This window comes from Haliaeetus leucocephalus, unplaced genomic scaffold (assembly GCF_000737465.1).
Source record: "Haliaeetus leucocephalus isolate CR32 unplaced genomic scaffold, Haliaeetus_leucocephalus-4.0 Scaffold616, whole genome shotgun sequence".
NCBI classification, from domain to species: Eukaryota; Metazoa; Chordata; class Aves; order Accipitriformes; family Accipitridae; genus Haliaeetus; species Haliaeetus leucocephalus.
This window is the reverse complement of record NW_010973052.1, coordinates 3,616,061-3,634,287: the sequence shown is the minus strand read 5'-3', so window position 1 is coordinate 3,634,287 and position 18,227 is coordinate 3,616,061. Positions and strand designations below refer to the sequence as shown.

At 36.7% G+C, this 18,227-nt stretch overlaps 1 protein-coding gene across 2 annotated transcripts in view; it reads left to right on the top strand.

Annotated features, from left to right (window-relative positions):
• Nucleotides 1–18,227, top strand: part of CEP295 (centrosomal protein 295kDa) — a 47,151-nt gene that overhangs the window by 15,048 nt on the left and 13,876 nt on the right. For both annotated transcript variants that reach the window (XM_010578235.1, XM_010578236.1), the window contains 9 exons: nt 969–1,152; nt 2,916–3,107; nt 4,093–4,317; nt 5,578–5,684; nt 7,253–7,465; nt 8,299–8,396; nt 8,523–9,606; nt 10,442–10,613; nt 10,739–10,891. In XM_010578235.1, the coding sequence (XP_010576537.1) occupies nt 969–1,152; nt 2,916–3,107; nt 4,093–4,317; nt 5,578–5,684; nt 7,253–7,465; nt 8,299–8,396; nt 8,523–9,606; nt 10,442–10,613; nt 10,739–10,891 (2,428 nt within the window). The remainder of the gene's footprint in view (nt 1–968; nt 1,153–2,915; nt 3,108–4,092; nt 4,318–5,577; nt 5,685–7,252; nt 7,466–8,298; nt 8,397–8,522; nt 9,607–10,441; nt 10,614–10,738; nt 10,892–18,227) is intronic.

Genomic DNA, 18,227 nt, shown 5'->3' with positions numbered 1-18,227 from the left:
GTTTGCTTATTTTGGCTATCTGGAAGGAGGGAGAATGAAAGAACATCCTTTAATTTTTATCTTTGTTTGACCAGCTGTTAACCAATCTGTAATAATCAAGCTAAACTTTTTTAATAGGTGATGAGCTCTACTTTTCCACACCAGCTTTAGTTGGGTTGATTATTCTGTGCTTCAGGGGAAAAAAATTAATTTATTATTAAGAAGGCAACAATATATTTTTTATTTTTGGAAAACTTTTCAAAGTTTTTACTTTAAGACTGCGGTTCTGTTAGTGTGTAAGTCTGGAAATACTGAAATTGTTTCCTTTAAGAAGTAAAAACTGAAGTATTGAGAAATGTCTTTGTACCTAGAGGGATGCTCTGAACTTTGTTTTACTGTCTGTTACTTTCACAAGTATCTTTGGAGGCTAGAAGTAGCAAAAGCTTCCTGTTTTTTAGTTGAGATATGATTGGCCCTGAATGAGTAACCTAACTAAAATGGGGAACTGTGGAAGTATTACTGATGCTCCTTAAGTTAACAGGGAGAAAACCCAACCAAACTTCAAATAAAGCTTTTTTTAAAATAGTTTTCATGTATAATGGTAGTGTGCCAAGAGTATTTAGTTCACGTCTGAAAAAGTAGCAAGTGCTGAAGTATATACTAATAAAAGTAACTTGCCAAAGGAAGTACTCATTTACCTTGTAAAACAGAAGATGTAATTCTGTTGAAGAAAGTTGGACTACAGGTGTATAGTCTAATTCTTTATTTAACAATAGATCTTCTAGGTAGTATTGATGACTCTTGGGTTTAAAGGTCAGATACAGCCTTCTCTCAAGGAAGCACTTTCTCCCTAGAATAAAATTTACTTTAAACATTAAGGATTAAAAAAACTTCATGGTAACCAAATTGAAGTATTTTATCAGTCCTGACATATGGCTGTCCGAATGTGAACACTAAATGATAATGTTATCCCTTCTTTATGTTTGAAGGACAGGGAAAGGCTACTGAAAGAACTTGAGCAAATGCAGAATGTGGATCGGATGCGTAGAAGACAGATTGTAGCGCAGATGCCACCTCAACTTTTTGTGCCTGCATACAAACGCAGGGAAATAAAAGAAGAATGGCAGAGAGAATTGGAGTTTGCATTTGAAGATATGTACAGCGAAGACAGGAGTAAGTAATTTGCTGGAGGTGGCTGAATCTGATAGCCCAGTAGAGGAGAGGCTGCTGCAGCTGCCTCTTCCCAGTCCAGCCCCAGTAGCAAGGCTGCATGTGTATTCACAGTAGGCACGCACATGAACAGGCTTTCGGTACACACACACACAGCTGGCCACACAGGCCAACACAGAAAACACAGCACTCGCATTAAATACAAACAGTGCAAATGGCCTCATCCTGTTCACTGCTCTGGCTGATCAGGATGGAGGCCTTTTAGTGGGATATACATCTGTATACACAGTATGGATCCCTCCAGCAGTTGGTCTTAGACACTCAATCTACCCAGTAATTTATCCTGGACCCTGTAGCCTTCTAGTTACCTCATATGTCCACATAAGCACTGGTATGCTCAAATATGTGCTATGGGTCACTCGGTAAGTCGCTTTAAACACTCACTCTGCCTAGCAGCTGGCCCTCGATCCTTAGTCTCCCCAGTTGCTGGCTCCTGGGCATATGAAACCCCAAGGCCTGCTGCTCTGCTCCAGTTGTTGCTGCACAGAACTAGTTGGGTATGGGAACGTATGCACAGACATGCACATGCTATGGATCCCTGTGGTAACTGACCTTAAATACTTAGTCTATCCAGTAGCTGACCCTGGATCCTCTTGTCTCCAGTTGTCTCTGAGATGTACACACACGTATTGGCAGGTTTCTTAGTTCACTGTGAGACCCCATGGTCTCCCCTGTAGCTAGCTTGGATGCTTGGATCTCCTGATCCCTCCCCTTGCCAGCTTGCAGATCCCCAGGCCTCCCCAGTATCCAGCCCAGTCTTAGGGCTGCTTGATACCTAGCTCCTAAGCCTCTTATCGTTCTTGCTGGCTAGTCTGGCTTGGGATGTGCTAGCCACTGCATGCTGATACTCATACCCACATAATATGCACTCGTTCTGGTTTCTGCAGTTGGTAGTGCTCTGGACACAGGTGCCCCTGTGACTTTTGGTCCCCACTCCAGTTGCTGGCCCTTCTGTATCCATACACACATGTATGTATACAAAATAGAGGGTTCCTCACCCAGGGAAACAGTTACAAATGGAATTTAGTGAGAAGACAGGGCAGACTGTTGGGCACAGTGCATGGCCAGACAAGTGTACTGTCTGGCCCCTTTTATCCCCTTACTCTTACATTTTTCCTCACACTAGCTCCTCTCCAGACTAACTTGATCCTTTCCTTTCCCTCCCTTTGGTTCTTCCCCTAAACATCTATAATTATACAATCCCAAGATGATCTTCCCATGTGTCCCACACCCCTTATAGGCAGTAACCCCATCAGTCGGTAAGGTGGTTGTGGGAGAACTCCTGTTGACTAGTCTTATAGAATTTCACACCTGGACCATGTGATCAATCACTATCCTGTGACAGCCTGGTGAGCAGCCGGGTCAGGATGCATCTTTTCCCTGATGAAGTTACTGGGATCCTCCTGTGTGTAATTGTTCCTGTGTGCTGCTTTTTGTGTAAAGATAAGCCTTTTATCACATAAACTTTTATTCTGAAAGACAGCATATTCTAGTGGAAAACCCCGTGGAATTTCTGAATAAATAGATGGCTAATGATCTAAACAATTCTGAAGCTTCTATTTTGGAAAGAAAAAATAGTTGGATTAAATCTGTTGTGAAACAAGATATTGATATTCTTAGGGATTTCTATGCTGAGTGTGGTCTTGCAGTGTTGCTTGCTTTTTGTTCCAATTGGTCGTCTTATGTGGTTGTGTTCTTTTAATTAGAAATGAAAGGAGACCTGATTTTGCAGTTTGAGCCACAACCTTTGCCACCCCTTTCTGATAGATCTCAAGATAATGATCTTGATATCTCTTTGGAGCAAGAATCTGCTTGTAACACTCAACCAGAATCTGCTTGTGATACTCGAGAAGAATTGGGACAGATGATAGAAGAGGAGGTCCCCAATGAATCAGAAAGTAAAGCTTTTAAATTTAACATTTAACTTAAACTTTTTGGGTTTATAGTAGAAGTGTTTTAATTTAATATATCAAATAAATTAACCAGTATTAACTAAAATGTCTTAAATACTTAAAATTCTGTAATGCCTGTGAAGTATTTCAGTATCAAGTGGTCTATGATGTTTATCATGGATGATAATATGCTAATGATTATGATTTTAAAAATTATAATGTGACTTATTTTTCTAATATACTTCAGTTTATTAGTATAGTGAGAATAATTTTTAATTGTTGTAAGAACTACACTGTTAGTAGCCATAATTATTGCTATATAATTAGTGTAAATTATGGGATGATGCTGGTATGTGAACTTAAATATTTTTCATTTTTGTGCTTTGAAATATTTCAAAGTTAACACTTGACTTTGTATGAAAGTCTACTTACAGTATGTCCTTTATGTAATATGGAGCAACTCGATCACAAACCTGAACGAGTAAGCTGCAACAGTTGCATGTGTGTGTGTACTCCTTCACTTGTGGTGTGTACAGGATAATGTGATGTGAACAAGAAGTGTGTTAGTGAACTTGCTGCTTGGCCAAGCATTTCTGCCATATCCCTTTGCTGGCAGAATCTGTTTTTTGGTCTGTGATGCATTGTGTTGCCAGTGCTAATACAAGGGAGGGGGCAGGAACATACAAGCAGGCAGGGGCATAGTACTGCTTGTTTCTGCAACAGTACAGCCTAGGAGTAGTCTGACTGTGAAACACTACAACTAGCTTAGCCCTCCTTTTATAGCATGCAGAGACAAATTACTGCTGCTTTCTTGCAGGTAAGGGAAAATATTGTTAAGCTTTTAACACTTGGTAATATACCTGAGCTATTTGTCCAACTATATAAGCAATTTAAAAAAAAAAAAAAAAAAAAAAAAAAAAGAGGGTTTTTTGGTTTTATGATGTGAAGATATTTATTACCCAAAACTCTTAACAGTATATATTCTTTATAGATCATGAAGAAGCGAAAACTCACCAACCTCAGTCAAAACTTGCCTTAAAGAAATTGCTGAACAAGATTAGAAGCCAAAAAGAGGAGTGGACATCAAAAAGTGAGAAAGAGATTCAAAGTGAAATTGAGACTATTGAATCAGGCACAATTGCTAGTGAAGAGAGACAATTATGTGATTTAGAACTTAACTGTGAGCAACAGAAAAATACAGTATGTGAAGCCAAAGGTACGTAATTACATACTTGCATCAGAATTTGTTGTGTAGAAGCAAGACGACTTGTAAGGGTGGACTGTAACAAAACTGTTTAATGGATTTTCAGTGGTGGTGTTTTGTCATGTTGCCAGAAAGTACAATTCTCCTGTCTTTTCCCACAGTGTGTTGTGGATTGTTGAAACCACAAATAGGAGAGGTTTTTGCTCTTATGTCCAGTTTGCCCATTAGGATCTTGTGGAGAAAAGATGTCCAAAATACCTTTGTATCTTCTAAATCTCACCCAAATTGTTGTCACACTTAGTGTTGCCATGCTTTAATAGATGTTTGCCTCCAGGAGTAGAATTCCCAAGTGCAAAATTGGGCATTGAAGTTCTGTACCTGTTGGACTAGAAAAGCCAGATGCTTCAGAGGTTCACAGCTAGAAATGCACAAGACAAGCGTGATCTGATGTGTCTTGAAGTCATGGAGGTTTTTTTTCTGCTTCCAGGCACCATTCTGAAAAGCCTCTTTGTAAAACTGGAATTTGTAGCAATTAGACGTTCCATTTTGTTCGGTAGCCAAATAATTTTGGGGTTACTTCCCATTTCTATCCTTTGTGCTCTTTTGGTCATGCTAGTGCTGAAGTTGGTGAACTTGTATGCTAAGTGGGATTTCTGAAGTATTAAAGTGATCCAGTTGTGGTGGTTTTGGGGTTTTTTTTTACTTTCATAGGTTGCTTGTTTTTTAAAATGAGATTAAGTGATTTTGCTCAATTGTGTACATGGATACACCAGCATAATTCCTGGGGATTGAAGAATGTAGCATGAGTGAAAACATGCCTCTGGGGAAAATGTGCTGCTATTTGAAGCTAATAGTACAGGATGAAGACTTGCTTTTTGTGCAATAGCCAAATGTTAAATCATTTGCCTGGAGAGTGCCAGTTTTAGACCCTCTTTGTTCCGAGAGGTTAATGTATGGCTTTTTATTCCTCAGGCTGATCTTGCTATTAGGCTTCCGAGTGATCTGGGTAGAAGCAATCTTCAGTCCTGTTGGAGCTGGGCCATTACTGTATATTTAAGAAAGATGCATGATAAAGGGCCATTAAAGGCTTAAATAATATAAAAAACTGATTTTCCAGCTTACGGAGACAGGCAGAGTAGTGGGATGGAGATGGTAATCTTTTCAAGAGCAGCTTAGGCATTTTGTTTAGAGAGCTTGGGAAACTGTAAAGCAAGATGTGAAGATCCAGGGCTCTTTCTGACTGCAATTACAGTTAAATAATGTACATTTTAGACTCTGTGAAAATGCTGGAAAATACAGTTGCAGCTGAAAATTCAATTCTAATCCATCCTCAAGAACAAGCAGCTAAAATTAGAATGGAAAAGGAGAGACAAAAGTGGGTAAGTGTGTGTGTACTTCTTCCTATCTCAGTTATGGCATAAAAAAAGTGATTTACAAAAGACTTGAAAATGCTTCAGGTTATCCAGCAGCTATAGACCCTTTTATGATACTTGTAACACTTAAACTTTTACTGTAACATTTTCTATACTTACCCTCTGTGTCTTAACTTTTTAAAAATTACTAAACTCTAGCTGGATTTTAGAATGGAGTGGAAAAACTCAGTTTCTTAAAATCTAACAAGTGCTATAGGCAAGGGATGCCATGCTACGATTAAATGAGAATCCCAATTGCAGATTAATACCTTTGCTTTAGGGAGGATGTAGTCAACAATATACAAATCTGATAACTTTACTGACTCTGTAACAACATAGGAAGGTCTGCGGGATTGTGTTTAGAGTGACAGGAAAAGCTTACAAACCTTGAGTATTTTGGGGGGTTCTTTGGTTTGTTTTGGGTTTTTTTATTAACTAGGAAACAAATGCAGAAAGTCTTTTGTGTCTATGGGAATGCTAAATTTATTATATTTAGAAAATAATAACTTTGTGTATTATTTCATTATATGTATTGCATACGTTTCATTATATTTTTTTTGTATCCTTAGACACCTACCAGCTATTATTGGTGGTTTATCAATTTAAAAAAAAAAAAAGTTGAAATTCAGCCTTAGTGCAGCCTTAAATTGTAGAGTTAAAGTCCAGAAATTCAGGAAACAAAAATTTGACAAAATATTACGGGTTTGGAGGGGGGAATAAAAAGCAGCAGATACTCTGTGAAAGTGTGGTTACTTTCTTTAACATTAATTTTCTCTCACTTTGCACCTGCCCGGGGCCGGGCATGTATATATTGCTATGTCCACGTTAACTGTTCTCAGGTCTAGCTTTTTCTCGGGTCGCTCTTCCTGACATGCCCATTCAGACTGTCTCATTGAAGGCTGTTGTCCACTTCATCTTTGCCAGTACTTTGAAATTTTTCTTCACTTCCATTTTAAAAGTATATATGCTGTTGCTATGCCTGGATCTAAGTGATTTGTAGCTGATAGGTACATGGATAGAGAATAAAAATAAACAAATCCCTTCAGAGATTTATGGAGTGTTCTTAAAGTGGTTATACATTAGCTATTTCAGAAGTTTCGTAAGGCTTGAATTCACATTTAAATGTGTTGAACTCTTGAAGAAAAGCTCTATAAAATGCAAAGTAGATTTCTGAATTCAATTTAAGAAAAGGACTTCTTTTGCAGTCTCTGGAAAATGATAATGTATCTTGAATGGTTAGATTCTGATTTTATCCATTCTATTAATTTGAGAACAGATAATAGTGCAATAGTAAGTGGATTCAGGGACTATTAGAAATATCTAGCCAGTAAAACAAAATTATTCTTGTAAACTTTGGAGCTATTTTTAAAGGCCTCTTACAGTTTGGAATTGTCTGTCACAAGCAGTAAAATTTCTGCTGTAAGTTGGAACAAAGTTTTGTGTGTGGTGGTGTCTGGGTCTCTTTTTTCTTCTTTTTTTTCTTTTTTTTTTGTCATTCAGTTCTGGAGATTGACCCTCATTTTTATTCTCAATAGAATGAGCAAATAGAGCAACAGAAACAGGAACAGCTGGCCTTACTTAAACAAATTGAAGAAGAGAGAGCACGTTTGGAAGCTGATTTTCTGAAGATCCAAATGCAAACCTGTTTGGAGGAGGCTAAGAAAAATAAAGAGCAGGAAGAGCAAAGTCAGCTGGTACAAAGCCACAGTGTTCCTTCTACAGATCAGCAGAACAAAGTAGAACATGAGGTGAAGAACTGTAGAAAATTGTGTGTAGCTTTTTAACTATCCTTATTATAAAAATTTAGAGTACCATTTGCCAATTTTAAATTATATCAATCAAGACAATCAATCAATTTTTATTTCTTAGGCTATGAATCAGAAATTTGTACATGTAAAAGCTTTGTTTTGTCTAATGTAGAAGCTTGTATTTCACACGATATCACTGGACTTTGAATATTGGATTGTCTTTGCATAATCCTAGGGACAGCATCTCTGTTTAAAATACCTGTTAGTAAAATCTGATTAGAGTCATATAATGATTATGCGTGCACAGGTATCATTTTTCAAGAAGGGAAAAACAATCTTGGGGGGGGGAGGGCGGGAAGATTTCTACATCTCTTTCTGTCTAAATCTTAAACAGCTACTTAAAGAAGAGGAATTTATTGAGGATGTTGAAGAAAAGCAATTTTTTTTTTTTTTTTTTTTTTAAATTTTGAATCATTTGCACAACCTGTAGTTTTCTGAGAATCTGATTGCCTTGAAAATGCAGCTCTGTTGGATCATTGCTCCCTGAATTTGCTACTGGGTACATTTACCTCTTTGAGCTAAGCTGCTGTAAGCACCATTGACTTTGACGGTGTATGCTCGACTTGCCAAGAGAGACTGTAGCTGTAGGCCATCTGTTCCAGAAACTGCTTTAGCTTCATTGCCTCAGGCTGAAATCTCACAGACGTCAAACAGTGGTACACAGTGGCTTCTGTAAACTTAGGAGAAAGAATATACAGCTTAAGGTTGTTGCTTTAATAGTTGTCTGTGAGTTATTTGTGTATGTGCACTTAAACTTATTTTATTTTGATTAGACTGGAAATACTACTGTGTCAGAAACCAGGAGTCCTAGAGAAGACAGCCATTTACAGATGATTCGTAATTACCAACAACGCCTTCTGCAGCAAAATAGGTAAATTCCTTTATGAAACAGAAGTCTGAGTTGCCTGTTTCAAAGTAATTTGAATAGCATTGATTGTTGAAATTGATGTTTATCTTTGCACCACTCTGTAAGGGTTCATGTTTTCTTTCTGTTCAGGCTGCACAAACACTCCATTGAAGAAGCTAGAAAGCGTATACAGGAGTATCAGAATAAGTTGAAGCAAAGATACTTGTCTACTTCTGCAACATCTTCAAGCATGGTGGAATCAAAATCAATTAGTCTAAAGCCTGTCTTAGAACCACTTCTACAGAGGCGAGGAGTGCAACCAACACAATATCAGTCATCTGAACAAGTTCATGCACAAGAGTATGCACGGTCGCTACCTGTGTTTTCAGGAACATTGCATACGTTGGAAAAACCATCTTCACAGAAACATGAAGAGCAAATGCATAACGTTTGTCCTGGCAGACATGTGCAGTTTTTAGAAGCTTCAAAATTGAAGCATGGAGAGTTTTGCTTGCCGTGTGGCTGTCCTTCACAGGAACAAGGGGGAATGTTGGAAACCTCCAATAATCACATCAGAGAACCATCTCAGTTCCAGTTACCATCAGGGTTAGTCACAAAAGACGTCACTGCAGTAAGAATGCAACCAGAAGCACGCGTACAACACGTTAAATTTGTTTTGCCTGCAGAAGGTTCCTCTGAGCCTTCAGAAACAGTGCACTTTAAAGAGTCAACTCAGAAGATACCTAACCATCAAACAGAGACAGAAGCTGGAGAAGAACCTGCACTTAAAACACCCCTCATGCCAGCAACAAAGGGATCTCATATACTTCAGGAAGTCTCAGTTGATTCTTTGGTGTATCAGCAGGGATCTGCAGAGAGCACCATCAAAACAAGCCTTGAACAACTCCTCAATCTTTCTGAACCCATGACTTCATCTCATGAAGAATCTAAAGCCCAGGGTGTTGAGGAATTCTTGATATCAAAACCAGGAGAGGCATCTTTGTTAAATTATTCTGGTATACTGAATTTAAGGGACAGAGTGTTGGCCTCATCAGAAAGCATCCAAGCTCAGCAAAAGTATTTGAAAGAATTGCAAGAGCAGCTAGATGCACAAAGAGAAGCTCTTCTTTCTAGACAGAAAATACAAGAACAACTTCTTTTACAGAAGCAAGATAAATTGAAGGAACAGATGCAGAGACAGCAAGAGGCTTTGAAAGAATTTCTGAACAAGCAGGTAAGCTTTGTAAATGCTTTGCTTTGCATGGTGAGTCATCTAGTAGGTGATCAAACTTGAGTGAATGCTACCAATTAGCGAAGTATCCCATGGAGTGTTGATAGTTTTAGGTGATTTAACATAATGAAAATTTTAATTAGGACTTGTGATTTGTAATCAGTAGTTCTTTTCTGTAAGCCCCAAGAGCGCTGTTTTGTTCAGTCTAACAGAAATAGTATGAACTTCTGTGCTTGGTCTCTGAGCATAATGCCTGTTGAAATAGTTATGTTGTCTGAAATATCTGCAGGTATAGTTTTCTTCAGCTCTAGAAATGCAGCTATATGTGTAAAACAGCTTTTGCATTAAAAATAGTTAAGCAGTACTGCAAAGGATATTGTAAGCATTTTGAATAGATTATTTTTTAAAGTTTGTCTTTTTATGTGTACCCGTTAGGAAATTGGTTTGGCAGCTGCCCTCTTGACTTGTAATTTTGCTTGTTCCTGGGTAACAGAAGAAAAATCCAAGTTTATTTTGAGTTTCTAAAGAAGCAACTTCTGCCTGCCCTCTCCCCCCCGCCCTTTTTTTTTTCTTTTTTTTTTTTTTTAAAACAAAAGCCATCTTAGAAAAATAACTATTGCCTGGAGTCCCTGTCTCTTGCTTTTACAGTCTCCAGCTAAAATTCCAGAATTCAGAAGCTGAAAAACTAAAAGCAGACTTTTCAGGAATTGTTCCTGTTAAAAATGCTAAGTATTCTGATCTAATGTGGTTTGATAAATGGAAGATGCTGGTTTGATAACTGCGTATAAATATAGTCTTATATACAATTGCTTCACCCCGCCCCGCTGCTCCTTTTAAGGTGAGACGTATGTGCACAAATGAAGAAATGACGAAGGCACAAAAGCCTGACTGGATTAATAGGACTGACTTTTTCCAAGTCTCAGAAGACTACCAGCAAGAGAATTGTGGCAGGAGTAAATTTCATGGAAGTGAAATGATTTCACGGTGCATCAGTCCAGCTGAGCAAACCGGTAAGGCCGTATAGTATTTTTCATTATAATTTTTCTCATTTTGCAGCTGAGATGGAGTCTCTTCCATCTCCCAAGTTAATTTGATACATACGTATTATTCCAATGTGCAAAACTTTGTTTTACAGAACAGTCTGAGAAAGTTCTATGTAGAGAACAGAAATGGAAATCTTCCAAACCACCCGTGGCAAAAGTCAAGTTAGGGCTTGATTTGGAACAACACGAACTTAGTGTTATACCAGAGGTAGACACGCCGAAGAGTTGCAACATTTCTTTTGCAGGTAAAATATATAAATATATATATATATGAATATAAAATGTATAATAAATGCTGCTGTTCCTGAGAAATACAGATTGGAAGAAATTAATCTTTTCTGAAGAGTCTTTGAGATGATTGATTGTGAAATGACAGCTGATACTGTTGTCTTTTTTTAAGGTACAATTTACATACTAGCAAAGTGAGTTACAGTTAAGAAAAGCTTATCCTGTCATTGTCTGTCTAGAAAAACATAATCAAAACAGAATTTCACCAAGAAAAGAAAATTCACTGACTTACAATTCCATGACTTAAGTTCCCTGTTGATTTTTCTGTTGGGCAGGGTCAGTGTTAATAGGCAATTGTACAATAATTGTAAAGAAAACCATCAGAACTGATGGACGGTGTTTGAATGTTTAGGTTTTGAGCATACCAGGAAAGTGAGTGTGAAATCTTTAAATAAGGAGTTATATCAAGTTTCTACAGAAATTTTTAGACCATCTTTTTAGTTTTTTAATTACAAAACACTCTTTGTAAAAATTTCGGATACCAACTACACAAAGCAATTATCATTTTCTAAGCGTGTTTGTTACAGTCTGCATGCAATGCTTTGTAATTCTCTGTAAGGGACATAAATTAACAGGTGCAACAAACTGATGCTTTCTAAATGTAAACTTTTTTAGTTTTAGTTTCTTCATAGCTAAAATCTATTGTGTATTTTACAAAAGTTTTAGTATTGTGCCAGTTTTTTTAAAAGGGCTAAGCAGAAAAATCTGAGTAATTGTAGGCCTGTCAGGCTGGCATTCATCTTGAGCAAAATAATGAAACAGCTGATATGGGACATCTTTAATTAAAGAAAAGTAATTAATGCTAGTCAGCATCAGTTTATGCAGAATAATACTTGTTGGACCAATTTGCTATCTTGATTAGACAACGAGTTTTGTTGGTGAAGGTTTGATTGAAGAATATATTCTCAAAAGCACTTAGCTTAGTGTTACACATCTTAATTAAAAAAAAAACAAACAAAACAAAACAGACTAACATACATACCAAAAAAGTTTTCTGAAATATTATCCAGTGGAATTCTAGAGTAGGGAATGCCCATTTGCTGTGTAATCCCATTATGATCCACAGGTGATTTATTCCTATGTTATCTAACAGTTGGTCGTGGTAGATGGTGAAAAGTTGAACTTGATTTTTTTTCACTGGATTGGGTGGCCAAAAAGGGTTGTTGTGTGGGGCAGGTTGGGAAGAAAAATTTTTAAGCCAGAACAGTGAAGTTATATTGCCTCTGGACTTGGAAAAATTACTGAAAGTTTTGGTGGAAAAATTTGTTTGAATTTTTTGGGAATAAATATTTTGGTTGAGTTAGGAATTATTTTTTGACAAGTCTATGACCTGTATAATCTTTTAATCTGTATAATCCATAGACTGTGTAATGCAAAGGTTTTTACTGACCTGATATGGCTAACGTTATTAAAATGGAGCAGGTTATTTCTGTAGAACGGAATGTGCGTCTTAATGTTTTTCATGAAGTGCAAAACACTGCATTTCTGTATCTAAACTGATTACAAGTATTTTAAATTCAGATAAAACAGTTTCTGTTGGTGGAGAATCTTCTCCCATTTTGACCATTGGGGAGTTTGCATGTATGAAATGTTACAGTCATGCTCTTTTTGAAGAAGGCACGTTACTTTTGAGCATAACAAAGTATGAGGAACAAATCTCTAATGGAAGTCCAAGGCAAAGTAAACAGTCAAGTAGATTATTACAAGAGGTGCTGATGGTAACTGCTTGAAAATTCATGTTTCGGGTGAGGAAATCCTGTTCCTTTGAGGAAAATACCATTCAGCACTGCTAATTTTACTGCTATTTATTTGTAGCATATGACCTGACTTGTTAAAGAACATGCAGTGCTATTTAAATACTGTGTAATTTTAAGTGTAAAAAAGGGTGTTTCAATAAGCATGTGTCTCAGAATGACTGAGTTTTTATCTTTTCTTTTTGTCATCCATTACCATTCTAGTAACAAAAGTCCACACTTCAGTGAACTTCATTGCTAGTCAACAGTTTCTCATCCAAGGCATGTGCTTTGTATCTGTATGCACCTTGTAGAACTGTCTGTAAAGAAACTTCTTTTGTATTGCCTGGTTGCACTGCCCTTACCAGCAGAATCCCATGCATGCATAGGGAGCAAACCGCTGTAGAAAGCCACCATGGTGTCTTTGTCCTGAGGGAGGTACCTTCTGCCCAGACTGGGGGGTGTTCAGGTTTGCAGCTCCACCAGGTGGGAACTTGTTTTGAGCAGACCTATGGTGTGCCTGATTCAGTACCCAGTGATTCCTTGCGTTGACGCAAAGGAAATTAATGCTTAAAAAGAACTCTGGAGTGTTAGCATGCTAATGTAGATGTCCACTGAAAGATCAGTGTGTCTAAGAAATCGCTTAAAAATACAGTTGAGACAAAAACCAGAAGGCTGAGTGTTATCCTTAGCTCAAAGAAACAACTTTGAATCAGGTGTTAGTTGAGACAAATAAAAATAGTACAATAATGTAAGGATTACTTTAATTCTGATCTTTTCTGTTCATCTGTGAAGAGCTTTTATTAGAGATTACACCTTTGATAGACTGTTTCCATATGTGACAAAGTTAGTCTGATTCCATAAATTAAAGCAAGTTGTTACGGTTATAAAAAAAACCAAACAGTTGGTTTTGTTATAAAGCGTTTTGTGATTGTTCAAAATAGTTCTGTTACAGGGTTGTTGAAACCTACTAAGCATGTTATTGGTAGTTTGACTGGCTTTATAAAAGGACAAAGGTGACTAGTCTTAGGTAAACAAAGTGGGTTACTAAGAATTTTTTTAAGAGATTGGACTAACAAGTGTACATCAAGTTTTTTAATTCCTACTGTTTTTTCCCTGCATATACAAATTTAGCTTGTCTTTCTGGTCTTGGAATAACTTTAACTCAAAGGCTCCACTACTTTCAGTTGCAATGCACTTGCTTCTGTTCAAATTTCTTGCAAAATGGAATGCAGTTTATCATCGCTATAATTGAGAAATGCTATGCCTGACTTTCTGGGAACTGTTACACAAAATTTGTGAAACAGTGACTAAAGCAATTTGAAGCTTGTTACAAGATGACAGCATCTCGTGTTCCAGTACAGTTTTCAGTATCCATCTAAAATAAATACATTACTAGAACTGCAAAGGAGTTTTCAGCAACTTTTGCTACCTTAGATGTACATCTTTATGAGCAATACAGCTAATGTAGTATGCACCTCCTGGTTTTGATGGAAATTTCACCATTGCCCCAAATCTTAAGATAACTTTTCATTTAGCTTGTGTTGAGACATCCTTTTCAATTCAATCAGGATTTACTACGAATTGAAGTTGTTTTGAATAAGTATATATGAGCTCATTTTCTTTCAACTGCTTCCTTTTAATTCTCAGAATACTTTTTTTTGAAATATACCTATATTTAAACTTCAATCACTAAAGAATTTTGTCGTTTTTAACAATATTTGAAGAAAAGGCTTGTATTTTTCTTAGTAAGTTGTAGAAGCATTGCTAGATCAGCCATTACCAAATTAATATAAAATATCTTAGTGTAGTGTCTTTGTACATTGGTGAGTATTATATATGAACAGTGCAATGGTTTATGTAAGAGGATTAGGAAACTTTATGTGAACATCTATATTTATTAAAAAAAAAAAAAAGGCAAAGCTTTCTGTGATGATGTATTTAAGAGGATTATCCTCTTGAGTAGATCAACAACCAAACTGTCAACAGTATCTTTGTAATTAGAGGGCTGGGAAGCACTCTGTGGTACTTTCGGTAACTAGTGCAGTATCTTGAGCAAGAAAACCTACAGTGCATGTTAGGTTTGATTATTTTTTATTTCATTGTTTTCTAAAAATTTTTTTGCTACTTCATTCTAACGAGAACATGTTTGCAATTTTCCCATGTTTTCAAGACGTAATTGTATCTCTAAAGGTGAGAGCAAATGAGTGCTTTGTACATGTGATCTTTGACCTTATTCTTTGAAGTTATGTTCTTGGTGGTTTCTACCTTGGATCAAATAATGTAAAGCTTTACAACTTATGAGTCGTACTGCTTTCATGATTACAGAACCACTAGATGTGCACAAATCCTATTAATCGCTGCTCCCATGCTTTTTCAAAATAAAGCATTAAAGATAAAAAGGTAAAAATTGTACAGGTTCTTAAAAAGAGAAACTTGGTAAATCTGCTTGGATACTTTATCAACAAAGGTGAGTTTCCTTTGATAGGAGACTTGTCCTTGGATAACAGGCAAAATTATTTTTTATTTTTTAATTTCCATAATTAGCTGTATTTCTTCCAATTATTACAAGAAGAAAATAACTTTAACCCTCTCAAATTTAGAAGCAGACATGTCTGAACATAAAATGAGTCTTAAGGACTGCTGCTGGTTAGGGGGGGATGAATCCCTATGCTCAGTATTGAGTGGTTACAAGTGCTGCCCAAACTGATCGGCTGGTTGGCAGCCAGAGAGGACAGGTAACTGTTAAAGTCATGTTGCAGTAAGTGCCACTAGTGAAGCTAAGATTTGGATTGCCCTCTGTCACTGATGTATGACAAGATGAGTTAGGAACTTTGGACGCTCTGTATTTATCCTTCCCAATTCAATTTGGTTAAAATGGGCTAACAGAATGCAAATTGTTAATATGGAATTGCAAAGTGACCCTACAGATGAGACAGGCAGTTTGACGGCATAAACCTAATTTCCTTGAGGAGTCAGCCTGAAAATGGTGACTAGATTTGATACATACATTTCTTCCACAGTTCTCCTTCATTACATATCAACAGGCTTGTCTCTTTTTATTCATCTTCATCTTCAATGGTGCCCTTAAGCAGCAGTGTTCCAGATGTGAATATCTTCATGTGTTGCTACCCTATACAGAGATGTTATTCCAAGCATGATTATTTTTTGTGATCCAAGGTAACCTAAGATTTCAGTTTATTTTTAGTAATCCCAAATATTTGTCCATAATTCACTATTGCAGTAGATTGTCTTATCCATCACCAATGTAGCAAACTAGTGTGGAGTACAACTTTTTTTTGTTTGTCTACATGGTTGGATTTGGACTAAAAACAGGGGGGGTTATATTGTCTTCACTGGGTAGTTTGTTGTTCAGTCTTTTGTCTTTCAGATTGCACCCTAAAATAATTGCTGCTATTTTACTGCAATTTCTGTTGGGGAAAAAAAAGAAAAAAGCATCCTGAATATTACAGGCTCAATTTTTAGGTACAAATTCTTTGTCACAGTGTGGTGGCCAGAAACTTAAAACATGAAAGTCCCACATTGATGTCAGGAAGCTGTGAGGAGCAAGAACCTTGCACTATTATTTTGGAGGGAGGAGAGAAGAATGAAAAACCCTCCTTTATGAGTCACCAAATACATTTTTCTTTAAGGATATTAATGTAATAAAGTCATGAGATATGAGCATGTTGTATTTTTAATTAAATAATTTAGTTTATAGCATGAAATTGCTACTGTTCATCCCTTGTATTAATATCACAAGAACAGTGCAGGTTATTACAGTATAGTAATGAAACATTTGTAGCATAGCTCTCCATAGAATTTATATACAAGAAAGTATTAAATGCTTGAATCTCATCTCATATGTTTTCTAAATTGCTACCTGTCATGCTGATACCCTTTCAAAAATAAAATAATTTCTTTCAGAAAAATATCTAATCTTGATGTAAAGGTATCAGGAAATGGAGAATTCTTTGGTAGCTTGTTCCAGCATTTAATTTTTTTTTCAAATTATAAAAATAAACAGTCTATTTCCAGTTTCTGAATGTCCAACTGCCATTTCTAGCCACTGCCTCTTGTTATTACTTTCTCTGAGTTTAGAAATCTTTTATACTGCATGGTTTTTCTCCTATGGAGATATTTAAATGCCAGGAGATTATATGATTACAGTTTTCTTGCTGATTAAAGGAATTTGCTTTAAGGCCTTGCTCTTTTTCAGGATCCTTTATCTCCTATATTCTGTTCCAAAGAAGGAGAGCAGACTTATGCAGTGTATATTGACTCAGTCACACTACTGCCACATCCAACCAAGGAGCTTGTTGCCAGCTTGTTTTACTCAAACTTTAAAAGTTATCTTTCCTGTGAACCTGAAGACCTTTGTCACATACTTGTAGAAAAGGGATCAGAAACCAGTGTTCTGTGCTCTTCAGTGTTCTTAGCTAGCATTTAATGTAATAACATAGTAAATTAAGAATAGATTAACTTCTGGTTTAATCCAAATAAATATATTTTAGATGTGTTTCCTTTCATGTCTTGTACTTTCTCGTAGTAGACTAGTGGATGATAGTGGCTATAGAAAACCTTAGACCTACTTATCCACCCCCCCCCTCCCCCACCCCAAATGAGTTTCACAATGTTTCATATTTATTGAGATACATAAGTATCACATCATACAGATACTTCACTGGTGTTGGCTCACAGAGGATACCTCAGCCCCCCTCCCTTTTTTTTGTAGTAGGAAAAATAGAACAAGGAGATTCCACCTTCCAGTAAGAAACTGAGTTTCACCTTGTACAAGGTACAAACTGGTGTTAGGATTACAAAATGTTACGAGATCTGCCTAAGTATAGAGTCTTGCAAATGATGGGGATTTGAAATGTCTCTGTCACTAGCAGCCCTTGTAGAATTGGGGGAAAACATACCTACTTAACTTCTACTGTTTAATTTCTATTTGATATTTAGCACTTCTTTCTTGCAAATTATTACTGGAAATAAGAATACTTATTTTAGAGTTGTTTGTTGGCAATTAATTTACAATCTTAGAATTGTCAAACTTTGAAGGTGCAAACTTTGAAATCAGCACTGAATACAGAAATTGCATTTTTCTGGTGCTGCTACGGTGCTTCTTTTGCATGGATACCAATCTTACTTATTTTTATGTATAAGAGAATTATGGCAAAGGTGATTCAGTTCCGTGGTAGTAGTCATGCTATAGTTAAGTAATTCGGTGTTTCTGATTTCTCTGATCTACTCAGAATGTCTGCGCTTTTTTTGTAATCATTGTAATGGTAGAGGGGAAAAGATTCACCCCACCCCGATTAAATGATTGTGGTAACACTAGCAAAGCTATGTTTCATTCTGCAAAGCCAAAGCATAAATTTCTAGCTCTTCCTGCATGCTCTAGAGAGAGCAGTCATGCTAGTTAGACATTTTAGGAAGGCTGGTCAAGGAGAACCACTGGTTGCCAATTAAATTGGTGGTACAGTGGAGCAGAAAGTATGTTGTAGGTGAGAAGAAAGTGGTAAGGATGGGCAAAATCAGTGCCCTAATAGTGAGCGAG